This window comes from Polyodon spathula, chromosome 24 (assembly GCF_017654505.1).
Source record: "Polyodon spathula isolate WHYD16114869_AA chromosome 24, ASM1765450v1, whole genome shotgun sequence".
Taxonomy (NCBI): Eukaryota; Metazoa; Chordata; class Actinopteri; order Acipenseriformes; family Polyodontidae; genus Polyodon; species Polyodon spathula.
The window spans coordinates 14,174,395-14,201,832 of record NC_054557.1 but is presented as its reverse complement, the minus strand read 5'-3'; the positions used below and the strand labels follow the sequence as shown (position 1 = coordinate 14,201,832).

Genomic DNA, 27,438 nt, shown 5'->3' with positions numbered 1-27,438 from the left:
CAGGTGCCACGGCTGTATAATGTGCAGCTCTGTACCTGTTCATCCAGGTGCCACGGCTGTATAATGTGCAGCTCTGTACCTGTTCATCCAGGTGCCACGGCTGTATAATGTGCAGCTCTGTACCTGTTCATCCAGGTGCCACGGCTGTATAATGTGCAGCTCTGTACCTGTTCATCCAGGTGCCATGGCTATATAATGTTGGCCAAATATTCTGGCCTGACTAAATTCCCAATGCACATTTCATTACATTAGAGAGTCCTCTAATCCACAATAAAGGGAACCTGGATATTCCTGGATATTGAACCACAGTGCTTCCTGCCTGTATGGATGTATAAGGAATCATTCCTACAAGCAGGTTTAACGAGTTCATTTGATATTGGCTCAATACAGAACCTCTTGCTGTCCTGGAAGACAATCGTCAATGATACACAGAGGCGGCACAGCCAGAGTTAGTCTGACATTCTAATTAGAACTATTGTCATTGCATGTAATATGTGATGACACCTCATTATGATTGTGTGTTAACTATACTTGGTATTAAAGAAATATGGCAGTTTTACTACTTTGCAAGGGAATTCAAAAGCAGATTAGTGAATCAAGATTAAATGCATGACACTTTTTAATCTTGCTAGTCTGTATAATTGAAGGTCTGTTCGTGTACAGAATGGGTAGAATAGACCTCAGGTAAGATTCCCTGCTTGTGAGTTCCACAGTGGCAGTAGTGGCTCTTATTCCAGTTGTACAGTTGTGTGCACATTTATTACACACCCCACTGCCTCTCTTATTTTGATTTTGTTGTGCATATGAAATCAAAACCACTAGGATTGAGAATCTTGAAAAATTGTCAAAATTGGCAAGTTAGTGATTGGCAATTTATTTCAAATAATAAGATAAAAGGAACACACAGCCACAAATGTTAAAATGTTTTTTAGAAGTTATTTAAGATTAAAACACAAAGCGGTCTAACATTTTCACACACAAGTGCCTATTGTTTCTATATCACTGATTACTGAGTGGAAATTGTAATTCTGACACCCACTGGTTTTCATACAAGTAGGTATATAAAGAATATAACCCTTGAGGTAAAAACCACCTGCAGTGAAGTCTTTATTTTCAGATTTCCAGTCACCCCAGATAAGAAAGATCATAAAGACAATCTGCACAACTGCTGGAGCATCAGTGCAGCAGGGTGGAGATAAGACACAGCACCCAGAAGCAGGAAAGGTTACGAGAAACAGCACTGAAAACTGCACCAATTATCACTTTATCTGTGCCTATGGGCTGCAGGAAAGCTCCGTGAGGCAGCAGACACCTCAAGCAGAACCTACAAGCTTAGATTCCACAGGGCTAATCTTTAAACCCAGTTCATTATGTTAATAACCAGTTCAGCATGCAGCATTTTCTACTGCTGTACAATTCTGGTTTTTGGCTTCTAGGTTGCTAATTGGGAATTTAAATAAACTTGTCAGCTGTCAGTCAGGACTCCGACTCCACTGTGCCTGTTTAAAATCCACAGATAAATAGTGGATAAGTAGCTGAGGGACCCTCTCTGTCCCAGATGCTTCTGCACCGAAAGGTAAATGAAAGAAATACTGCAGAGAACAACGCACTGAATATTACTGCTGAGGAAGGTGATGTTTCTTTTAAAGGCTCCTTTATTAAAAGGTGTCTGGGGAAGGATGGGGTTGAGCAAGGTTAGCCTCAAATGCTCCCAGGTCCAACACCATGAGAAAAGTTTGATGAACAGAGAGACTGGAACTTTGTCGTTGTCAGCACTGTGCCTGACAGGGGATAAGAAAGAACAAATTCAAATGCTGGCCTGCCAGCTACCTTTAAAGATGTGCTTAAGGTGACCAGAAACAAAAGACAGAAGACTCTGACAGCCATGTATTGGACCTGCCTGTAAACAAGAGACAAAGGAACTTGTTGCAAAGGAGAGACAATTCTCATGAATACCAGCAGAGCGCTGTTGTGGTTTGAAAGTGATACCTATGATATCAGCTTTCTGCAGTATGTAACTCCTGTATTGTTCACTGTTTGAAAAGGTTGCCTTTTCCTTCAATGGCAGGGAGAAGACTGCTCCCTTCCCTGCCCCTCTGGTTCGTACGGAGCCAACTGCTCCTGTGTGTGTAACTGCAGGAACGAGGCCGCGTGCTACCCCATCGACGGCTCCTGTATTTGCAGAGAAGGTACAGGAATATATAGGAATGTCTTAATGTTCACATATCCTGTGATGTGATTTTTAATCGGACCCCATTGTTTCTCTTCTCTCTGTGTCGCGTGTGGTCAGGGTGGCAGGGTGTGGACTGCTCCATCCTGTGCTCAAGCGGCACGTGGGGTCTGAACTGTAATCAGACGTGCTTCTGCGCCAATGGAGCCGCTTGTAACCCTGTGGACGGCTCCTGCACCTGCTCTCCGGGCTGGAGGGGGGGCAGCTGTGACCAGCCCTGCCCGGTCAGTCTCAGTTTGGTCTTTTAAAAAAAAAAACTAAACAAAAACAGGGGTAACAGACTTAATGTCCTTATAAAAGTTTACCATGGAATTGAGCATGCTTTTCCCATGGTTATCCTATGCATTTAACATAGTTTACCCTGCTTTGCCATATGTATTAATGTACCATACCTTGCAATTCTTCATAAAAAGCTTACCGATGTTTCTTTACCATGCTTTCACTATGCTTCATTACGCTTTGCTATGCCTTTACAATTGGAAGTTTTTATAAAGGGGAGCTAATGCACTTCAACCTGTGCGTTCGAAACCTGGGTATTGCCTCGCCATCTCTTTTGAGATACTTGCTGTTCGAAATATGAATATTTCTACAGCCAGTGTGATTTGCAGTAGCTTTCTAGCATGGGTGCTGGAAGCTGAGAAAATAAAAACTGAAACTGTAATTGTCTTTTTTTTTTAAAAAAAAAATCTGTTTTGTTTGATTTAGTTATTTTGGTCTATTTCTTGTTAGGACGGAACATACGGTCTGGAGTGCAGCGAGCGTTGTGACTGTAGCCATGCGGATGGATGTGACCCCATCACAGGGTACTGCCGCTGCTTAGCTGGGTGGACAGGTACCTAATCAATACAGGGCAATGCTGGGCTGTATAATACAATGCAATACTACTGTTAGTGTTGTTTCTTTCATGTACAAATATACCCAGGCACAGCAGAGCACAGGGCTATCGGGGTAATGAAAAGGCCAACCTGTGTAAACTTCACTATGAGACTGGGTAGAAATTGATTAAACGGAGAGTGGGAATAGTCAAGATCAAGCCTTTACAAGGGATCAGTAAAACATTCTCGTGAACTACAGTGAGGCTCCATTAAACTGTGTGAAGGTGAGATTGTTCGATGGGCATAACAGGATTAGCCGCCTTTTAAAATGTAGTTAAAACTGTTATCGACTCGCAGGCCAAGTCTATCAAGAACATGAACTTTCAGAGGGAACTGATTCCTGTAGCGGCTACTGTGTGAGAGAACCGGATTTTAGACAAAGTGCAAAATGAGGAATAATCCTATTATTATTTATAATCCGCTGCCCTCTACCATACGCTGTATCTTGTGTTTACAAAAATATACAAAGAATGATGGATGGGGTTGCACGGGTGTAGCAGTAAGTATAGTCCTGCATAAATAAACTGCAGCTCAGTAACTCCACCAATCACTCTTCCGTTGCTTCATTATACAGTCACAGGTTTTATAACAAGACCATGGATTTATTGCAGAAAGTACAATTTACTAAATCCCTAGAGTACGAAGGTCACCGCAAGGATGATCATTATATTCTGCAGCCATTAGTTACTTCCTACAGAATAGCTAGAGCTGGCAAACTAAGTCAAAATATATAACCAGTTTAACAGTGCCTTCAGAAGCTGTCACTGTAAAGGGTACTCTATAGGGCTTTGTGGGGCTGTATTGGTACGGTGTCTGAATTGCCCTCCTTGAAGGGGATTTTAATTAGCTGCTGAAATACATTATTGGGAGGCTTTCTCGTGCTCTGAATATTGTGTGGCGGTCACAAGGTAAACCGGTCCCCAGTCTGGGCAGTATGTTGAGTAGCCGGGGCTGTGGATGGAAAGCTGGTCAAAGATAAGGGTGAAGCCTGAGGCCTGTGACTGTGATCTGAAGTGGATTTGAAAGCTGGGAGCAGAGGCACTGCTGTCAGTCAGCTGCAGGAGCCGTTCCCAAGCCATCCTGCAGGCCCATTAATTCAACACGCACTGATCAGGGCATTACTCAGGGGGAAAGCGATTGAATTTCAAGGAGGGAGCCCACACTTAGTCACTACACCTATCAGGCCTCTGACTCTTGTCATGCTTTTGCCATATATTTAGTGCTAAAAGTTTTCTTATTGAATATATATATATATATATATATATATATATATATATATATATATATATATATATATATATATATATATATATAACCAGAACAGTATAAAGCTTCCGTTTTTTACTGTTTTTTTGTTAACTTTTCTTTCTGCATTCTTGCTTTAGTTCCTTCTTGGCGCTTTCCTGCATAATCCTTCTCCCACAGGATCCTTGTGTATTTCCCTGGCTAGCTTTCATACAGGATTGAGTGCACTGATAAAGCAAAGGAGATTGTTCTGCTGCAGTTTAAATCTTAAGGTTACAGTCCATTCGGAGGTCCAATCAATGGTTTTGACTATTAGGTCTTTAAAATCAATCATACAATACTACTACTACTACTAATAATAATAATAATAATAATAAATAATAATAATAATAATAATAATAATAATAATAATAATAATAATAATAATAATGAAGGGTTGTATAATATTTTGAAGAGGCAGATTCAGTCCTGTCGAAAGGGCATTTCAAGAGACAGTCTTAATGCTGCAAACCAGACTATGGACTTGAACTTCTTATTAGAAAGTCCCGCTGAGTAATACATTCTTGAAACTTCTGTAAAATGAAATGTAAACTGAAATCATTTCTGAAAAAAATCAAACTGTGAGGAGTGATATTAAGAATCCTGCAGTACCCGTTGCCTTGTCTCATATTGTGTAACATGAACCATGCAGACAATTCGTTTCTGCAACCCTGGTCTTGAACAGTGGAATATGGTCATATTTTTGGAAATGTAAATGTTTACACCCTCTCTGATTGGCAGCTGGAACCCCAGGCAATCTTACTTGGGAATAGCAAACTCTAAAGAAGAGGCTGTCTTTCATTTTCACCATTAAAAGCCAGCTGCCTATACTCATTAGACTATGGTGGTATACTGTCATTAACATAGCAGCTGAAAAAATGAGGGGGCTAAAAAAATCATTTCAGCAACAAATCTGTATCCTGAGATTCATTTCAGTGTTTTCATGGCATTTAAAGAGGTCTTTGAGACATAATCATTGTTCATAGTCAGCATCGCTGCCCTGTGACTTGTGCAGCTCCTTTTCTTTTACTTTAATAACAGAAAATGTTCTTTCATGTTTTAGGTAAGAAGTCGACTCACACTGTCAGAGCAAAGTTGCCTCATTCCATAATTGCCTATTTGAAATCGGCTTCAGATTTCCACAGGTTTAATTCAAAGGTACTTGATTAACAGTGCTTTAATGGCATTCTATACTTAAAAATTCCCTGTCAAAGGAAATGTTCAAAACGAATGCCGTCTAAAAGATTGTATAATGTAGTGTGTCTCCAAGCCGCTGTGAGACAGCGAGGGCTGGAAACACAGGGGATTTGATCCAGAGACGTGAGGGGAAGAATACGCGGGCCACACTTCTACTAGTTACTGACAGTCTCATTTCCCTCAAGACAGTCGGCAACCTTTATATAAAACACTATCTCCCTGAAACAGAATAGATAAAGAGGTGGTCCAAGTAACCCCCGTCATTTTTGTTTTCAGATTTTAATGAAAATGCTGGTAAAATAAAAATGTCCTAAGACTGAAAGAACTTTACTTTTAACAGCTTTGTTTTTTTTAATAACTCAAAGGTAGTATTTCAAACAGCATTTTCTATACCAGCATACATGAAACACATAAACCCAGGCAGGAAAACAAAAGTAGAAAAGTGGGTTTATTTTCATTTTTCCACAGCAATACATTTTTTTTTTAGTTTTCAAACATTTAGGAAAATAAGGATTTTAAATCAATACAGCGACTGTGCAGTTTCAGGGGTTTTACAGATGTCTTCATGTACAGTGTGCTGCTGTGATGAAGATACCAAGGGTTATGGAAAATGCCCTGATTTAGTATTTCCGGGATGATAAAAGTGCTGCTGGCTGCGAGGGAGCCGCTTCACCCGTAAATCCTGCTGAAGCAGGGCGACTGGGAGCCTCTGTTACAGAATTGAGCCGCTCTGAGTCTCTCTCGTTATTCACTGGGATTCTCAAAATCTAAAGCTATGCCATGTTTTCTTTCTGCTGCTGACAACGGCACTTCCTGCATGACGCAGTTTGGGCTAGATAGCTGGCAAGCAAAGCAAAGCACAACTTGATAAAACTGTGCACTGGATTAGTGGAGTGTTTATCCCCCCCCCCCCCCCCCCCCCCCCCGAAAATCTTATTACCTGCGCTCAAATAAAGAGAGATTCACATAAAAAAAAACAAAAAAACAACATATACAGTACTTGGGAATGGAATCTGTGCATTTACAAAAGACACAGCAAGAAAGAAAAGGAAACCTTTAAAAGCAGTGCATGCACAATAATCCAGAGGGGTGTGTAAAGGCTGGAGGCTCGGGATGGTGCATGTGCCTATATGACTTTCTGCAGGTCTTCATTTCGGTTCAATTTAAAAAGAGTCAATAGCTGCCGGTTGCACACGGTTATTGTACTAACACACCATGCATGCCTCTGTTTTCTCTCTCTCTCTCTCTCTCTCTCTCTCTCTCTCTCTCTCTCTCTCTCTCTCTCTCTCTCTCTCTCTCCCCCTCCCTCCCTCACTGCAGGTATCCACTGTGACAATGTGTGTGTTCAAGGTCGCTGGGGGCCGAACTGCTCCATCTCGTGCAACTGTGACAATGGAGGCTCGTGCTCCCCTGAGGACGGGACCTGCGAGTGCGCACCCGGGTACAGAGCGGCCACCTGCCAGAGAAGTAAGCACAGAGCCACGCGAGGATCCACTGCAGGAGTCGTTGCATGTCCAAGAGCAGCCGCTTGGGGGGTTTCTGTTGAATTAGACAGTAAGCCGGCTAACAAGCTGCTGAGTTGAATCCGTGGAGGTTTTGGTTGAGAAGCTCAGCATTAGAACAGGAATAAAAAGAACCCCTTTGATGTTTTCCACCAGGCCTGATTGATCGACCCCCTGATTAGCGATAGCAGTGCAAAAACTACATTGATTAGAGGAGAAACCTCAGAATGGAGTGTGGTAACCAGTGGAGTACCACAGGGATCAGTACTGGGTCCTCTGCTATTCCTAATCTACATTAATGATTTAGACTCTGGTATAGTAAGCAAACTTGTTAAATTTGCAGACGACACAAAAATAGGAGGAGTGGCAAACACTGTTGCAGCAGCAAAGGTCATTCAAAATGATCTAAACAAGATTCAGAACTGGGCAGACACATGGCAAATGATATTTAATAGAGAAAAGTGTAAGGTACTGCACGCAGGAAATAAAAATGTGCATTATAAATATCATATGGGAGATATTGAAATTGGAGAAGGAATCTATGAAAAAGACTTATGAGTTTTTGTTGACTCAGAAATGTCTTCATCTAGACAATGTGGGGAAGCTATAAAAAAGGCCAACAAGATGCTCGGATACATTGTGAAAAGTGTTGAATTTAAATCAAGGGAAGTAATGTTAAAACTGTACAATGCATTAGTAAGACCTCATCTTGAATATTGTGTTCAGTTCTGGTTACCTCGCTATAAAAAAGATATTGCTGCTCTAGAAAGAGTGCAAAGAAGAGCGACCAGAATTATTCCGGGTTTAAAAGGCATGTCATATGCAGACAGGCTAAAAGAATTGAATCTGTTCAGTCTTGAACAAAGAAGACTACGCGGCGACCTAATTCAAGCATTCAAAATACTAAAAGGTATTGACAATGTCGACCCAAGGGACTTTATTGACCTGAAAAAAGAAACAAGGACCAGAGGTCACAAATGGAGATTAGCTAGAGGGGCATTCAGAATTCAGAGCAGGATTCAGAACGCAGCTCTCACCAGCACAGCCAGTACTCTCCCGACAAGCAGTGACCAGAGCTGCTCTCCCGTTAAGCAGTGACCGGAGATGCTTTGTGGTGACTGTGGAAGCACAGACGTTTGGGTCATCAGTGAATGCACAGCACATTTGTGCTACAAAGAGAGGGAACCTCTTAACCTGTAATAAAGCACCACAGAGCAGGTGTTCTTTAAAGAAAGAGCTTTCAAGAAATAGTTTCCACTCTGATACCCTGACAGCACTGAGGCATCTGGGCTCTGACCCTCTCTGCCTGTTTTCTGCATCATTTTCACAATGATTGGCTAAAGCACAGGACAGAGGTAGGGTTAGACACTATGGAACTGATGCCCTCTGATGATTTAAAGGTTAACATAGCCTTCTATTGGGAAAATATCAGTCCTGTGTTTCCTTGATTGGTGCTAAATTGATATTTGCAGATCAGAACAAACCAAAACAAGGTGGTGTATTGGTCTAGCTTTCCCCCTTGCTTGGTGACCGGGATGTAATCTACTGCATTTAATGTTTTAAGTAAAATCAAAATGCCACTTGGTATTGTGTGCTTGGATAAAAGTTTGCTGTTCTTCCCAGGTTGAACAAAAGCTAATGATATGTTTTGTTTCTCTCCTTTCAGTCTGCTCTCCCGGGTTTTACGGGCACCGCTGCAGCCAGGCATGCCCGCATTGTGTGCACAGTAACGGGCCGTGCCACCACATCACTGGGCACTGCGAGTGCCTGCCAGGGTTCTTCGGCTCCCTCTGCAACCAAGGCAAGTGTTTCAGGCAGCAGCTCTCCTCCAATACATTTTGCACTGGTACTCATTACACCAGCATCGCACTTACTGTACTGAACACACTCCAAACCAGCACTGCACCTACTGCACTGTACACACTCCAAACCAGCATTGCACCTACTGCACTGTACACACTCCAAACCAGCACCGCACCTACTGCACAGTACACACTCCAAACCAGCACCGCACCTACTGCACAGTACACACTCCAAACCAGCATTGCACCTACTGCACAGTACACACTCCAAACCAGCATCGCACCTACTGCACTGTACACACTCCAAACCAGCATTGCACCTACTGCACTATACACACTCCAAACCAGCACTGCACCTACTGCACAGTACACACTCCAAACCAGCATCGCACCTACTGCACTGTACACACTCCAAACCAGCATCGCACCTACTGCACTGTACACACTCCAAACCAGCATTGCACCTACTGCACTATACACACTCCAAACCAGCACTGCACCTACTGCACAGTACACACTCCAAACCAGCATCGCACTTACTGTACTGAACACACTCCAAACCAGCATCGCACCTACTGCACTGTACACACTCCAAACCAGCATTGCACCTACTGCACTGTACACACTCCAAACCAGCACCGCACCTACTGCACAGTACACACTCCAAACCAGCATTGCACCTACTGCACTGTACACGCTCCAAACCAGCATCGCACCTACTGCACAGTACACACTCCAAACCAGCATCGCACCTACTGCACTGTACACACTCCAAACAAGCACCTACTGTACTGTGCACACTCCAAATCAGCATCACACCTACTGTACTGTAACACTCCAAACCAGCACCTATTGTACTATTGTACAGCACCACACATACTAGGTAATTATTCCCTAGTAATTATTCATGTTTAGGAAAATTAAGACAAATCAGAAGAAAGATTTTTAACATGCAAGGTTTAAAGTGCATTCTACTGTGCTCCTCCCCATTGCATTCCAGGGGATTTTAGAGATGGGGAGACACATTTAGAGACTTGGAGACACATTTCACACATCTAGCTTATTAAGCTTGCTCTGAGCAGGCCTGTGTGTGGGTTGCAGTTTCTAATGTGCTCTTGCAAATCATTAAACATAGATTAAATATAGATATTACTTTTCATTATAATTAACTGGGCTTTGCATGAATTAAGACAGGGGAAGAAATATATAAAATTCACTTCATGGATTTGAAAACTGTCTTACAAATACAAAATGTAATAAACCCTCCAGCACTTCAGATGACCTTCATTACTTTGCAAGGGTTTATCATGAGTTTAATCAGTGGCCTACAGTCACACAGCCTTCCAGTAGCCCAGGTCCTAGCTACTCCCTTTGCTATTTACAGTATTGAAGAAGGCTTAACTCTTAATGAATTCCTCATAATGACTTGTTGTTTAAAACTGAAAAGGCACGTGAAATTTGGCTTAGAGAACATTAAAAGAGTTCTAATACATTTATTGAAAAAAAGAAGCTGATCATTAAGTTTCACATGACAGATGCTTTCTGAATAATATAATTTCATAAAATCATTTCCCACAGAAATTCTGAATTTGCATGGCTTATAGACAGACGTATTTTTGTAATTTCTGCTGTCATCCTGAATAACAGGTTGTGTGCTTTTAAAAACGCTGCTCTGCGTATTGAAATAATGACCCATGTCAGGTTTAATTTAAAATTAAAGCTCTAATTTAAGAAAAAGGCATGAAGTAATGAAATATGCACCTTATTAAAAATGTACACAAATCTGATTAGAAGGCCCTAATGTCCCGTTCTTTCCTCTTCTTTGGGTAATATCAAAGCAAATCATTTTCAAGTTTATATTATTCATAATTAAGAATAAGAAACGCCCTTCTTTCAAATGAATCGCTCATTTTAAAAAGTCTTGCACAAAGCATCTTGTAACTTGCTGCTGGGCACCCCTTTTTTCCACTCCATGTGTAGTGTAAGTGTTTTGTGGATGTCTCTGTAAAGAGTATTTGGTTCGGGGCGCCCTGTGATTTGCACACATGCAGTACTCATTGACGTCAGCTCTGTTCTCAATGGTGTTTTGTCCCCGCAGTGTGCGCCACTGGAAAGTTTGGGAAGAACTGCGCCGAGGTCTGCTTGTGTACCAACAACGGCACCTGCAACCCCATTGACGGGTCGTGCCAGTGCTTCCCAGGCTGGATCGCAGAGGACTGCTCCCAGTGTAAATATCACCTGCTTAGTAACACAGTGTGCACAATGGACAGTGCAAATATCACCTGCTTAGTAACACAGTGTGCAGAACCAGCAGAATAAAAAAAGAGCACATCCTGTAATCATAACCATTATCTGTCATCTGAACACCAGTATACAGAAGTACAGTATAAGAACACAATGAGACACAGCCAGGGATGGAAATGAGACTCCTATTGCACAGCAGTTTCACCCATTCCAGGTTTTATTAGCAGCTTTATTAGCCACAGTGTTTAGGTAACAAGCTCATATAAATTCCTAGTAAAACCAGGAGTGAATCAAACTGCTGTGCAGCGTGAGTCTTATTTCCATCCCTGCAGCCGCTTCTCTTATGCTGCTGTTTGCGTATGAAGAATAGACCGGCACACACATTATTTCAACTGAATAGACCCCTGTTGTACTGTCAGTGCAAGTTGTCAGGGCTGTTGAGAATGTGGGTAACTTTGCTGTTCCTCTGCTATGATAGCTGAGGTGTGATTGGCAGTGGCTGATTGTAAAATGTAATTTTCTTAATTCAGAGTGTAATTGAAGCTAGATCACAGCGGGGTGTAATACCCTATCTCTTTCAAACATTACTTAATGCAGAAGCAGGGGGCTGCCGCATTTCTCATCCATCATATGAAGTTATTTCATTTCTCTGATAAAAGATGAAACGGATAGAACAGTTTAATTATTATTTTTCCTCTGCAGCAGCCATGGAGTTGAAAAGTGTTTCGCTAATATTTAGAAGTCAGTTTAAAGACACTAAAAACTATGATGAAATGGGTAATTGACAAGACTGTCAGTGATAGTGTATTCCAGTAAAGCTGTCCCTGTATTGGAAGCGCATTGAGACAGCTGCACCAGGTGAATAGAGACATCTGCTCATTTAATACATCACTCTTTTGCTTCTTCTGTTTTCATTTGTTGTGCATATGAGATCAAATCAACAGCAATTAAAAATTGTCAAAATAGGCTAATTAGTGATTGTCTAATTTCATTGATGCCTTTAACAGGCCACACATGCAATTCATTTAAAATAGAAAGAGAGAAGAACACAGAGCCACACATGTTAAAATGCATGACACTTTTTAGAAGTTGTTTCAGGTGCCTTATTAAAGCACGAAGCGGTCTAACACTTTCATAGGAGTGCCTACTGTTTCAATATCCCCAGTTAGTGAGCGGAAATGGACAATCTCACTAAGGTAGGCACTATATATAAAGGATGCACATGACAGATCTTGGTGTGAGGACAAGAAGCATGAGGGGGTTGTGAAATCAAGGGAGGGAGCGTTTCCTCAATTTATTCTGCACAAAAAAAAGTTAATCAAATATTAAGATAAAAGAAAGAGATAGATTATTTGGAAATATGGTTTTTGGCTAGGAGAAATGCTGTGCAAAACTGCAACTGTATTTGAGATGTTCGGACACTGAAAAGTCACAGGACAGAGTTGCATGCATTATAGCACAGCCCTATCCCTCTCAATGCTGTGCTTTAACAAGGTCACCCTCCTCCCCTGTGCAGCCTGCCCCCCGGGGTACTGGGGCCCGAACTGCATCCACACGTGTAACTGCCACAACGGAGCCCTGTGCAGCGCCTATGACGGGGAGTGCAAGTGCACTGCGGGCTGGACCGGCCTCTACTGCACACAGCGTGAGTTCAGACCTGACTTTATAGGAGAAACACTGCCACCTAGTGGAAGAGTGAGAAAGCGCAGATTTGAGTGACCAGAGTTTTTAAATCATTCTGTGTGGTTTAAAATGAGGTACGGTGTATGTACACCAAGTTCCAAAACAGAAAAAAAAATAAAAATAAAAATCTACACGATTTAAAAAATAATATTTTCACTAATGAACCAAAGTTAAAACTCCATTTTAAAATTGAGTTTGATTTTACACATCTGTGGTTTGCTAGTGGTCTGCACTGTGTTTGACTGTCGTGCTGGCTGTTGATTGACGTGGGTCCTGTGTTGTTAACGCTGTGTGCCCCTGTGCTGGTCGCTTGCAGGCTGCCCCACAGGGTTCTTCGGGAAGGACTGTGCCCAGGTGTGCCGCTGTCAGAATGGGGCGGACTGTGATCACATTTCCGGACAGTGTGCCTGCCGTACAGGCTTTATCGGCAGCAGCTGCGAGCAGAGTGAGTCCCGAAGAAGCACACAGCCACTGCTGTACATTCACAATGCTTTCTATATCCACCAGCGCATTACCCATGTTATTAGAGCCACGGTGTTCACTTTCCAGCAACCAAACCCTGACAGAATGTGTTAATAAACAGGTCGAAAACCCCATCCTCTGTAATACATCCCACAGCGTCTCCTGACCTCCAGCAGGGCAGTGAGGGCAGCCTCCACCTGCATCACTGCAGCTTCTCAGCACAATGTACCACATGCACGGCAAAACCGGTATTCTTTACAATGAGGAAACACACAGCCTGATGCACTGTCATTTCAAATACACATGCGAAACAGTGGCAGCTCTAGTGTGTGTGTTTCAATAGACTATAGTAGGCTATATTGGCTGGGCCTGTCCCTAAGAGATCTGGAGGTCGCGTGCTCATTCTGACACCATGTGAACCACCTTACCTTGGCACAGGAATGACAGCCATGAAAAGCATCTGCTGTGTTTTTATCAATACTAGTATGAACACTATGCCTATGTTAGTCACTGCACTCCTTTGAGATGATGTTATTTTCATGATGTAATCTGTGCTTCCTGCTTCCTCAGAGTGCCCCCCTGGTACGTTTGGGTACGGGTGCAAACAGCTGTGTGAGTGCATGAATAATGCCACCTGTGACCATGTGACAGGGACCTGCTACTGTAGCCCCGGGTTCAAGGGGATCCGCTGTGACCAAGGTGAGAAAGAGGATAACAAGATGACGAATGAGTATTTACTGAACACTGCCTTCATATTGACATTAATGAGCAAAACTAAAACCAATGCAGCTATTCTGACATGGTTGCTGCTTAGTGTTTTAGAATGTTAAAATGTCACACTCACTTGCTCCATAATGGCGATCTCAGCTGGGGGCCCACAGGGAGGGCTGCGTTACACTTTTAGGGATTGGGAGAGATATGGGATCGGGCTGTCCTCCTTCTCAATCTCCAACATCCACTGCCGGTCAGGTGCTTGATGAGTCCAGGTTGAAATTTCCCAGGCTGAGTCAAATTGGGTAGGAAAAACAAGGTTAAAAAAGGGTTGATTTAACAAAAATGAAATTGTGATTATCAAGTTAAATGGAGAGAGATTGGCCTGCCTATGATGTTTGGCCAGGTGGATGACCCTTACTCTCCCCTCTCCCTCCTCTCCCCTCTCCCCTCTCCCCTTTCGTGTCTCTCCCCTGTGCAGCGGCTCTAATCATGGAGGAGCTGAACCCCTACACTAAGATCAGCCCGGCCCTGTCTGAGAGGCACTCCGTGGGGGCTGTGATTGGGATCATCGTCCTGCTCCTCATCATCGTGGTGCTCCTCAGCCTCTTTGTCTGGTACCGGCAGAGACAGCGAGAGAAGGGGCACGACATGCCCAGCGTCTCCTACACCCCTGCGATGAGGATGACCAACACAGACTACTCCCTGTCTGGTGAGGCACTTTGACATGCATTCAGTCTACATGCAGTGTATCCAGCCCTGTCCAATAGCTCATTGCCCACAAGAGGGCAGTATAAACATTACAAGAATATAAAGATGACTGAATGGTATTATACCAGGTGACTAGCACTGACTGAACACTTTCATTTGACAGGCAAATGGTTAGTTACACACCTGTATTTTTTATAATGTAGTTAATATTCTGAGCTGTGCCTGTCTTTTTCACTATGGTATTCACACTGTGTTTCTGTGGTGGCTGAGCTGGCTGGCCTGGGTCAGACTGTCAGTGTGCATTGTGTTACTTGGACTAAAGCTCCCTGGTAACGCAGCAGTGTCACGGTTAGTTTCCACTTTTTTTATAAGCACCTGGTTGCAGGAGGAGCTTCCTTCTGTGTAACTTGCTGAACTACACTTACAAATATACAGGTTCAAAATAAGTGAGGAGAGCACAGATTTGAATGTATAATCTGTATTGTAGACTATATAAAAAGCAACACTGTCTTGTGGGGTTGGATTAACATTGCTTCTGCAGGTGACCAGCACAACTCCACAGTCTTCTCTGAGCATTTAATTTTACTAACAGCCACTTGCAATTTCTTCTTTCCAGCTGGCTGCCACCAGACACTCACTCACATCAAACACCATCCAAAGTTTCGCTAACAAACTTTATTTTTTCCAGTCATTCTTTGCAGAAACAGCTTAACATTTTAACCTCATGTAACAAACCCTTTTATTTTTCACGGATCTCTTTTCTATGCCCTCTGATTTACTCACAGAAGATAAAACAGAGTTACTAATGGGAGACTTTCTAGTTGTGGAGGCAGCATGTGTCCCAGGACTGTGTGTGAGTGGATGTGTTGATCCCTGTTGTAACGGCTGCAGTGCTGTTTTGTGCTGACTGTGTGTGAGTGGGTGTGTTGATCCCTGTTGTACTGTTTTGTGCTGACTGTGTGTGTTTGAGTGATTGTGTTGCTCCCTGTTGTAACGGCTGCAGTGCTGTTTTGTGCTGACAGTGTGTGTGAGTGGGTGTGTTGATCCCTGTTGTACTGGTTTGTGCTGACTGTGTGCGAGTGAGTGTGTTGATCCCTGTTGTACTGGTTTGTGCTGACCTTGTGTGAGTGGGTGTGTTGCTCCCTGTTGTAATGGCTGCAGTACTGCAGTCTTGTTTTCTTACCAGATACCTCTCAGAATACTGGCAGTGGTCAGTGCTTCTGGAACCCGAGCTATCATACTCTGTCTCACTGTGGCGCCACCTCTCGCTTCCCCAACAGCCTGGATGGGAACACTGCTAGTAAGGTACATGCTGTGAAATGGTGTCTATTGTTTAAAAAAACAAAACAGACAAGCAGTGGATTGCATACAATCAATGTGATCTCCTGAAGCATAAGATTGCAACTTTCACCACCAGGTGGAACTGTGAGCACATTATAAAATTATAATCAATTTAAATAATTCTGCCAAAAATCCAATAGTGTGGCTTTAATACTATAAAAATACTCAGTTTATAGCACCTGGCTATATTTAGTGTATGACGATTATTGGGCATAAATAGACCTTTCTTGTGACTAGCTGAACACTGTGACCCATTGCCATGGTGCATTGGTGCTGGTTACATACAACTCTCTGAACCACTTTCTTGTTTGTAACCAAGATCTTGAATTCATCCATGTGACATGGAAATGCAAGAAATGTCCTTCAGTTAAGGAATTTAAAAAGTGCAGCCTTTGCCCAATATACTAAATAAAACTTTGAACCAGAATGCTTTAACTGAGACAGGCCTTGACCGATTCCTGTCTCTGGTGTCCTTTGCAGGTTAAAATCACTGACCAGGAGAATGCAGACTGGAGACCCTACTGCAATCTGAATGATTTAGGTCAGTGAAGCCACAGACACTCACACACAGACACACTCACACACAGACACACACACACACACACACACACACACACACATGCATTTTGCATTTCTATATTTGCAAGTGTGCTGGAACTCTAGCGCGGGCGGGGGACCGAAACGTGCCGAAGGTTCCATATATACAGGGTTTAAGGTTTTGTTCAATGGCATTCAGCACCCCCACTTTAAAAATGGCGTCAGGGCCACATGTAAACAACCCCTGAAGAGTAACGGAGAGTGATATTCAAAATAAATGACAAAGATTGAGGTCCTTTAGTTTTAAGGTGTGTCCCACTTGCAGCAAACAAAACTAAACTAAATATTTTGGCACTTTTTTTGAAGGCATATTTAGTTCTTAACAACGTATCTTTGTGGGGACATTTTCTAAAATTTTGTCCGCACACTGATAGTAGTACCTGCCCCCACCCCACACACACACACACACACACACACACACACACCACAGCAAGCTATCATTAGTCCTCTACAAGCTCATATTACTGCTTCTGCATACTGTAGTACAAATACATATAGTGATGCTAATAACAATATAAATACAATCTATAACAATTCCCCTCATTAATGGAATGTCTTCTGCTCTGCACATATTTATACAGTGTTGAGCAGTGTCTGTTTCTTTCAGTGGTACTGGTGTAATGGAGTGAGCCCTCTTACTGTGATCATGCATCTGCAATTCCATTCTGATCACATAAAGCGCTTCATCTAATAAGGTGATAGGTTTCCAATTGAGTGAATAGCAAAGGAAGTGCTGCATTTGATTGCAGTGTGTGCTTGATTCAATTAGCCAGCGATTCTATTAAGCAGTTCATCGAAAATAATAATAATAATAATAATTCAACCTTTGCAGCATAGCAGATTGATTTCTAAGTTTTGGTGTAACCCCTTCCCCAGGGGGATTGTGAAGAACACAGAGGGCAGTAATAACAAGTCTGTTCTTGAACAGCTGCTACCTAAACACGTCCCTGAGAGTCTGGGAAAATATTTAAACACATAGCTTGAAATCCAAGCAGTGGTGTTTTGCGTGTGTGAGGTGCAAACAACACAGTGACAATAATACCTACCTGTCAACACTGAGTTTTCAAAACACAGGAGCTTTTGTAAACTGAAATCTCAAACCTGTCAACTTTTGAAAGGTTGCGCAGGGGGTGTGGCATGCCTGCCACAGGACTCTCCTGGGTCCTAAACCCTGCCTTGGACAGACAGGGTTTGCAGCAATCACACCCCAGCCATGAATTTTGTAGACATTAAAGGTTTGCTGACATAAGGGGGTTAACAGTAGAATACGGGAGAAAATCTCCCGGGAGAAGGGTCCAAAATACGGAGACTCCCGGTGAATACGGGGGAGTTGACGGCTCTGATAATAGACATGGCTGGGTTTGCCAAGCTTTTCAAGCGATCATTTGCTTCTCAGAAGGGAGGCACGCTGGTAGTACGAAGGAAACTGACTCAGTGCTTGTTAATCCTTCTTTTGTAGGTGCTGGCGGAATGGACAGACATCACAACACTTACATTGTTGAGCAATGTTTCAAAGGTATAGTATTAGAGTATAGCCAAGTATTAAGCGTTAGTATTTTGTATTCATTTGCACAGCTTTTCAAAGTGTGCCGGTTATATTTTATACAAACACAGGCACAGACACACTTCCAAACCAAATATGAAGCAGCCTTTTAAGTTTGATTAAATGTTAATAATATGACATGATTTTATATTGATTTGAAACAGTATATACACATATGAAATTGGATCCTTAGAGCTAAAAGGCTCTCTGAATCCGAGCCCCGCTCTGGTATAATGTATCATCAACCACTGGGGGTGCTGTAATCACACAGCCACACCCGTACTGTCAGGTGCCTCATTAACACATTATCTGAGTGGAAAGAGACTTTCAGACCATGACTGGATGATAAAAAAAATAAATACACCCACACTAACATAGCATTTCTTTTATCTCTGTCACACAAACACACACACACTTGTACACCTATTAAATGTTACCTATCAGTGGGTGTGTTTCAGCCCTCCCCCATTCCTGCGTGATTGGGAGATTATTGTGGGTTATCTGCTGTGCTAAAGGTAGCTTACACTCAGGGCTGTTCTTTTTTTTTTGGTTTTGCCCTTTTCACATTCCATTGGCATTCCAGCAGGGCAGTGTTTCTATAAAGCCTCTTGATCGAGTGATACTGCTGAAACTCCCTGTGACACGCACTGAAGCAAAGTCCCCTTCCTCCAGACTGCTTGTGCTCTTCACAGTGGAAAAGCAGAGCCACACATGAGGTAGTCCAAACAGGTCACTGACTGCCGCCTCTTATCTGCAAGCACATTCATTTTCATTTACTCTACATGTTTACAGTGTAAGACAACTGTAAATGGAATTGTTTGTTCCTTAGCCAACCAAACTAACTCTTGAACCAGTAATGCCAGCGCAACTTCCATCTCTGTCTAATTCTAAGCCAGTGGACGACACAGTGGTGACAAAACTGTGATTACGATTTGTATGTGTGTAACACGCTCTCTCACAATCTAGATTCTGAAAGCCTTTTGAATTTGTTGTGTTTTTTTGTGGCGTACAAAGTTATCAGCCTGACGATCATTGTTTGGCCCTTTTCAAAATTTTCAAAGCCAGAAGAGTTTTCAAACAATTTGCAAAGTGTTTGCAACAGTTCAAAATGAGCACCTTTATTCTCTCGATGGGGAGGAACAATTACAATTAAGAATGACCAAAAGGAAACTGAATAAATAACTTTTTGTACCAGAGGAAAGCTCAGTAAATCTGTCTCACTGTGTGTGTGTGTGTGTGTGTGTCACAATTCAGTTACTGTAACAAGTCTCTCTCTTTACAGGTCCAATACCAACCACCAAGGGGCAACCTGTACACAATCAGCATGTAATCAGATGTGTTTGCTTATTGATTCATCTTCTCTCATACACCCTCCAAAGGGAGGACTGTACTGTATTTATTTGGTCTAACACAGCTGACTGCAGATAATGTATCTGAGCGGGCAGGACGACGTCAGCTAAATTTTAAATTTTTTTTTTTACTGTGTTTATAGATACAGTTTATTTCCAAAGAGAGGGCATCTAATCTCTGTTACTCCACATCTCACAATATCCCGGAGATTGTTCCTGGTTGGTCATGTGCACTGCACACATTGCAGGTTGTTATGTGTATAATGAGTGTTGGTTTTCTGAAAATGAAGTTACCTGTACTTTGGTATTTGCAGCACTGTTGGAGAAGATACTCGATAATCGTTCTGTCACTGTGCATACAGAGTGAACTTTCATTTGTATTCACAGTTAGGGTTACCACATTTCCAAAGAGAGAATCCGGGACATTTCGTTTTCTTCAATTCACTGAAGCTGTAGCAACTCTGAAGGAGTTAACTATTAAAAGCAATTAAAAATAAGCTGAGTATCAATGTCAGTGCACCATGCTAGCTGTGTGTGACTGTTGCTAACCTTTGCGTGTGTGTGTTTGTTGTGTGCAGATTACATGAAGAGCTCCGTGTGCAGCTCCAGCGCCAGCTCCCTGAACAGTGAGAACCCCTACGCCACCATCAAGGACCCACCCAGCCTCACCTGCAAGCACTCGGAGAGCAGCTACGTGGAGATGAAGTCTCCAGCACACAGAGACCTGCTCTATGCTGACATGCCCTCTTCTTCCACCACCAACAAGAATGTCTATGAAGTCGGTGAGAGAGCCTGAGCAATGCACAGGAAATGCCAGCCCATCACGCTGTAGCTTGATCCGCAATGCCAGCCCATCGCTGTGCTGTAGCTGGGTCTGCAGTGCCAGCCCATCGCTGTGCTGTACCTGAGTCTCAGAGCTCTGACAGGACATTGGAACAGCATTCTAATTGCATAAAAACCTCTTTCTTTATTTCGCTACGTGATGCACAAACAAGCGTGAAATATTTAAAACAGTTAGTGAATTACTTTATGTACTGTATGTGGAACTTTGCATTGTGGGTAAGACGATCAGTGCGGGGTCACTGATCAACACCCAGCTTCCTCCCTGTTAGTGGGTGACAATTTACTGTGGACATGGCCTAGACTATCGAATAGTGAAATAACGAGGGATCACTGTGCTGAAGGTTTGTAACTGTGCATATTGTCGCCTGAACACCACAGGTTACCTACTTTATCTTCGCCTTCGTTATCCTGGCGGTCCTCTTCTCTTCCACTGACTGCTGTTTTATTCTTTCTCCAGAACCCACAGTCAGCGTGCTTCAAGGAGCGAACGGGATGGGTGCAAATTACAACCAGAACCCATACGACCTGCCCAAGAACAGCCACATCCCAAGCCACTATGACCTGCTACCGGTGCGGCACAGCCCAATCCACACAACCTCGCCCGTGGACAAACAAGAGGACAAGCAGTCATAGAGGAGGAGGCAGGGGGTGCAACACGGCCGCAGAACACCGCGGCAGAGACAATCTCCCTGCTACATGCTGAAAGGACTGCAGAGTGCAGAGACGGTGAACTCACTGAACTGGAGTAGATGAACAGAAAAACGCTGTCCTGCACTTTTTTTTTTACTGCTGCATGACGATGTTAACGCTGTTTGAAGGATTGCGAGGGTCTGGAGGCACTTTCTCTGTTTACGCCTCTCAATAATACGAACAGGTCAAGGCCCTCCGAACTCATAGCAAGTAACGTTATAAAAGAAATCACTCTATCACACCAGCTATTATTTGTATTTGTATACAATTGCACAGGACTGTGTCAGCTGACTATAAAGCAATGGTCAATTGGTAACGCTTAGAACTGGGGTAAAAACAAACTGGACCACGTGTACTGGATTATATGAATCACGGCCAGCCTTACAACCAACATGATTCAAAACAGTAGTCAGGTTTTGGTGCAGCTTAAAACAAAAAATGTGTCTTGTGCTCTCATTTTCAGATTCCATTCCACCTTACCGTGGATCCCAGTTCTAGTTGCCCCTCTGGTACGCTGGCCTCATATAAAGGGGCTGTGTTGATGACCAGAACCCTGTAGAGCTTGGCTTCCTTTTCTCTATAGAATGTGTCAGGAGGAACAGTAGCTAGAAATCTTTCCTATTGATCTGTAGCAGCCGGGGTTTGACGTCAGCAAAACCTGGGACCCTCTATAGATATTAACAGTACTGGCTTCCCTGGTGAACTTTCGCATGGTTAATTAGTGATTTGATAAGAATTCTGTAATTTATTGATTAACTTGTACTGCAAATAGTCAGTTAGTGGCTTACTGAATTAGACATCTGTATTATTACAGTATTTTTGTTTTATATCGAGAACCTCAACAAACTGTTTGTGAGCTCTATTTTTTTAATGTGTTTATTTATTTATGTACAGTTGAATTTGTCCATTGGTTCATATACTGATTCTGTGCAGTCAGAAGCCTTCCTTAACAAAGCCAGTTGTTGTGCCTGTGACGCCACGATACCGATAGGAAGCTTGATGGTTCGGCAGCAATAGTATTGTCATGCCCACAGGAACAAGGGTGCACTTGTATAGGCTGTGTACACAATATCATTTGTCATTTTATACTAACCGTGCACTGAAAATGACTGGCTTTTGCTTTTACGTTTATTTTTAAACATGCTAGATGTTCCCTTTGTCAACTGATCAATACCTAACCGAGGAAAAAAATAAAACCCAAGCACCATGCCATTGGTTTCATTCTACCTATATAAGCAATAACATGCTGACAATCACTCCGTACAGGCTGCATGTCTCAATCAATGGGATGTGTTTGCATGCATTGTTCTGAAGGGATTAGGAATAAAGATAAACAGCAGCTACCCTCAATTACCAATAATAATAATAATAATAATAATTGAATCAACAAGAGGCTACATGCACTCGTTATAGCTTCACTAAACATGTTATTGAAAGGGGGAATAATGAAAAGATTCTCAAGGTGTTAACAGATTCTATTCATGCTTTTTATAGTTTATAGCCAGCTTCCAAAAGGTGCATGCCTATTTCAGACTAAGGAAAGAAAACAATAAAATACCGAGCTGCGATTGTTTCTGTTGCTCATGGAATCGCACAGAAAGTTTGAATTCCCTACATTGTTTCTGTTGCTCATGGATTATTCTTCTCCTTGTGGTTTGATGCTAATTCCTGTTTCTTTAGATGCAGTTTTCTCTAAGTACCGGCCCCCTGCACACCAAACCATTTTCAATGATCCGTTCCGCATTCTAACAGTCTAAGAGTAACCTGTGCAGTCTCTCTGCACCTGGCCAGGTGCGTTAATTATTGACAGGCTCATCATTCTGGCCTTATTGCTTCCCATGAACAGACTGAAAATGAATAAAACAGTGTTGAAACCAGGGAGCTTTCAATCAATCGAAAGAGAAGCAAGTGATCTCCTAAGTCTCGTCTATGCAGTATCAGCCGAGTAAAATGAGTAGACGATGGCATAGCAATCGCTTTTTTTGTTTATTCTTTTATTTTATACTTTTCTCTGAAAACCGTTTTTTTTCCAGTCTTATTTAACAATTAACATTGTCAAGTGAAACAATGCCCTGCTCTTTGTTTAGTGGATGGACCCTACATACTTTTACTGGGTCAGTCATCAATAAAACTGTTTTGTGTATTCCAGAGAGTAGTGTGGTTTCTGTTTGGCCTATTAAGCATTATTTTTTACGTTACAAATTCACCCTCCCTTACATAAAATAGCATGTCCCTGCATTTTCAGCAGATGGCTACATTCTTGCACACAAAAATAAAATTGAATGTACACAATGAACAAATCATATACAAGACACAATAGCATATATATATATCATAATCTAAGAAAGGTTTCATGAATGATTTCGCAACAGTAACATAGTAACACAGGGTTACGCAATACTACAGGACTTTGCAAATTCTACCGAGTGCTAGAAATGGTCCTAGATTACCATTTGCATATAGTACGGTACTGCACTCTTGGCTTGGTGAACCTACTTTACGAGCTCAATGACACAGCAGTCATTATAATTGCATGTAATTCTCTTCTGCCCGAAAATACAAGACACCGTACTCTTACAACCCAGCTGAATACAGTGAGATGATTCAAACTGTCCAAACGTCCTTACATGTGTTTTATTTGGCGTATTTCTGAGACAGCGCACTACTGTACTGGCCTGGTACTGGGAGTTCTTTGCTTTCTTTAACAGCACTGTACCTAGCACCATGTGTGAGCCACAGAGGAGTCAGCAATATATTATAACTCGTTGAAATTGATCACAGCTGTTGACTGATTGACTGGCACTGATGTGAGAAGCCATGTTCATTTCATTTCAATCTGTGTACTTTGACTATTCAAATTACAATCAGCACAATAGACAGCTGGGCATTTAAAAGGTTTCAAGAAGCACATTAAATATTTCTGATCTTACAGAACACGGACTGCTGATTTGCCTACCTCACATTATGTTTAGTCTGGTTTCCTAAAATCCTGACCAGTTTTGCCCTTCACCAAAGCATTGAAAGGTGTGATATTGGGCAACAGGTTAACTAGATACAGTTTACGTGAACATGAATCTGCAAATATCCAAAAGAAAAACCACTAGTAATCTTTAATCATATTCCCCTTTATTTTTTTGTAATTATTTTTATTAACTTGTATTGAATATATTTGAAATCATAATAAAAAAATAAAAAAATGAACAACCATTATACATGCATAAAACACACAAGCGTGAGGAAAGAAGAGAATATACAAATCAGATTCAACACAACAAACAAAAACCAAAAATAAAAGACACTTGAGAAAAGCACTTTAGAAAGTCCTGTCAGTAGAACAGCAACAGCAGTGCCCTCTGTGGGTCTTCACTTCATGAGCACTGCTAGCCACTCCGTTATTATCTCAGCACACCGGAGAGACAGGGGTAGCCGCTTCCAATCACTCAACACACGCTGGACCGAGCCAGCGCCAAGATTGAAAAACTTTTACTTGTAATACTCCGAACAGTATCTGGGTCAGTTTGGTCCTATACTTTATTTTTTTAAAGATTATATGCGTTTTTAAGTTCCCTGCTTATAAGTATGAAAACAATTCCCTGCACAATGCTGGCGTGGGGTTGGGGGGTGAATCCAATTCCTCACAAGCAAATTCCACAGGAAGGATTAATGATCATCTCTGTATGAAGCTGAGCTCAAATGCTGAACTCTGTGTAGGATATTAGATATGCTCACTGGATAGATAAACGCAGTCCAGTGGCCGTGATTGTGTTAGATTATAACATGCAGCCGATTATCGTTAAGTTAGTGTTAGGGGAACTCACTTTCTGAACTTGTAGTTATTCGTTACAAAGGAATACTACTCAAGTAACGAATTAGCACATCACTGATGCACAATTCAAGGAATCCTTGAAGCTACAGGAATTAGTGCTTTGGTGGCAGTCGAATTGCATGCATTTGTCTGTGAGCACTGCAAAGAGCAGGCCTTGTCCTAGCTGCCTGTTTTAAGCAATGAAAGCTGCTCTGTGCTCCGGTGAGGCAGGTCCGACACACAGCGTATAGATCTCAGGTTATCATCTCCGGTTTCACAGGAAGCATCCACACCAGGTACTACCATTGTTATCTACAGTTTCAGCCTTTATCAACAGCATTGCTTTACATGATGATCACAACTGGGGAGAATATATTCCATACTTGACAAAAGAAGCAAGAAAGCAGGCTAATATTTATAACGTTATACATGTAAAAAAAAAAAAAAAAATTAAAGATACAGTACAGTTACTAATTATACAAATGGTAGTTGTGGGTACAGCAGCTCTATTGGCCCTGAACATGTTGTCTTTATGTATAGATCATCTTTTCATACCACACCATAGGCAGTCTGCCATCTCATCTCCTCTTGCCGTTCTGTTTAAGTGTTCACACAGTGTGTACTGCCTGCTGCTAACACGACAGAAGCGCCACAAAATGACACGCGCCGCATGTGGGACATCTCTTAACAACATATTACTAAGCGTGTGATAGACCACAAAATACAAGTCCAACAAAAACCATACATTAAGACAATTCAGGGAAGATCTGCAGGTCCTAATAAAACAGGGGTCAGGGGGAGGGAGGGGGAATAGTTAGAGATTTAAAACCTGGACTTGGGGAATAGAAAGATCCTCCAGCACTGCAGAGATCAGACACTTATATATTTTGACAGCACTGCATCTTTGGGTTATTTTCGGTGGTGGGAGAGACGTGGATGGGCACGACGTTGTTGCTCGGAGACATTTCATTCTCGTGTCTGTCTGACATTTGCTTCTGAGACACAATGCGATAGATTTCTGTGGGGGGGGGGAAATAATAAGGGAAGACAAAATAAAGGCACTTACTATAAACCAGACACAGCAAGCATGTACTTAAGAGGAGACATCATGATTCTAGATCACACCACCAAACTGTAGTAGTGCAGGATTGATAAATGACAATCCCAAAGGGCCAAGTGTCCCATTGCATAAGAATACTTTAACATGCCCTGTGTAAAGCCACGTCACAGATTCAATTTGGTCTAGGTTAGACAAATTATAATTTACTCAGAAGAAAAACGTAAAAGCAAAACACACAGGTAGATCTGTAGTTGTCTACCACTGCACTAACACCAACAACAAAAAAGGCTTCAAATGAACATTATATTTTGCAGCTGACTTGATTTCCACCAGGATTTCAGAGCTCTGCTGGAGCTCACCACAGAGCTAATTCAATTACAGCAACTACTGATTAGCTTCTATTTATTTTCTGCTTTGTCTTTAAGAAACTGCTTTGGTCTCGTCTTGCAGTTTCTCACTCCTCTGAAGCACTCCCTGGAGTATCTCTCAGCAGTGCAGTGGCTAGGCTGATTTACTGTGAATTGCTCTGCTCTTTTTGTTTATTTGATGGCCAATTTCAACGCAAAGCAGTTCTTCCACAGTGTGAAAACTATTTATAACTGGCTCCATACACAGGAATACATCTGGATTTCTGCAGTCTGAAGTTCAACTTTACTGGCATTACCTGAGAAACCAACAGGCCAGTTATAGATACTTTGCAGCTGAAACTACAGTAAGATGGCTCAAGGAAGCTACTGTATTTCTAAACTGTCCAGACTGTCTCTTGGCTGGTAACGTTTGTGTAGGGTGGAAACAGTTATGAACAACCATCCGACTTTCAGCAGTGTTTTGATGAAAGAAAAAACCACCAACTTTTAGCTCTTGAAGGTAAAAAAAAAAGTCTGGATAAGCAATGCCTTTAAAAAAAACACATTGTCCAGAAGCCAATAAATGGGGAGAGCTAGTGCAGGCATCCGTGAGGAAAAATTTCTATAGAGTACAGAAAAAGCATTAGCAGTCACAAGCTGTGCTTGTCCAGCAAGGTCAAATCTTGATTATCTATTCCACAGAGCCTGGCTCTCAGCCCAGATCCCTTAGCTGCTCTCTATTCTACTTGGGGAAAACAAAGAGAAGCATGGGGGTAATCATTTAGTCATTCAACACAGAAAAACAAAAACTTCACATTAAAGGAGTGCAGATTCTTTATAAGGAAAATGCCTCAAGAGAAAAAAAAGAGGAAGGTCACCCCCTGAGATGCCCTTACCTGTTAGGATGCATGCTGGTCACCCCCTAAGATGCCCTTACCTGTTAGGATGCATGCTGGTCACCCCCTAAGATGCCCTTACCTGTTAGGATGCATGCTGGTCACCCCCTAAGATGCCCTTACCTGTTAGGATGCATGCTGGTCACCCCCTAAGATGCCCTTACCTGTTAGGATGGTTTGAAAAGCAGTTTCTACATTTGTTGAATCCAAGGCAGAAGTCTCGATGAAGGACAAGCCATTCTTTTCTAAATGCAGAAAGGGAAAAC

General features: G+C 42.2%; 1 protein-coding gene and 1 long non-coding RNA gene across 2 annotated transcripts in view; one reads left to right on the top strand and one right to left on the bottom strand.

Annotated features, from left to right (window-relative positions):
- LOC121299121 (multiple epidermal growth factor-like domains protein 11) overlaps window positions 1-24,261 on the top strand; it is a 57,639-nt gene extending 33,378 nt beyond the window's left edge. The window contains exons 11-25 of the mRNA XM_041226681.1: window positions 2,069-2,189; window positions 2,291-2,454; window positions 2,960-3,062; window positions 6,907-7,053; window positions 8,755-8,889; window positions 10,989-11,117; window positions 12,651-12,779; window positions 13,134-13,262; window positions 13,850-13,978; window positions 14,472-14,702; window positions 15,888-16,006; window positions 16,523-16,583; window positions 18,099-18,155; window positions 20,110-20,313; window positions 20,832-24,261. Of these exons, the coding sequence (XP_041082615.1) occupies window positions 2,069-2,189; window positions 2,291-2,454; window positions 2,960-3,062; window positions 6,907-7,053; window positions 8,755-8,889; window positions 10,989-11,117; window positions 12,651-12,779; window positions 13,134-13,262; window positions 13,850-13,978; window positions 14,472-14,702; window positions 15,888-16,006; window positions 16,523-16,583; window positions 18,099-18,155; window positions 20,110-20,313; window positions 20,832-21,007 (2,034 nt within the window). The 3' untranslated portion in view covers window positions 21,008-24,261. The remainder of the gene's footprint in view (window positions 1-2,068; window positions 2,190-2,290; window positions 2,455-2,959; window positions 3,063-6,906; window positions 7,054-8,754; window positions 8,890-10,988; window positions 11,118-12,650; window positions 12,780-13,133; window positions 13,263-13,849; window positions 13,979-14,471; window positions 14,703-15,887; window positions 16,007-16,522; window positions 16,584-18,098; window positions 18,156-20,109; window positions 20,314-20,831) is intronic.
- Window positions 24,262-25,756: 1,495 nt separating this feature from the next.
- On the bottom strand, window positions 25,757-27,417 carry LOC121299122. The gene is made up of 2 exons (XR_005947366.1): window positions 27,337-27,417; window positions 25,757-25,887 (listed from the first exon to the last, which is right to left on the bottom strand). It is a non-coding gene; the product is annotated as an uncharacterized LOC121299122 (long non-coding RNA).
- Between the last annotated feature and the right edge of the window lie 21 nt (window positions 27,418-27,438).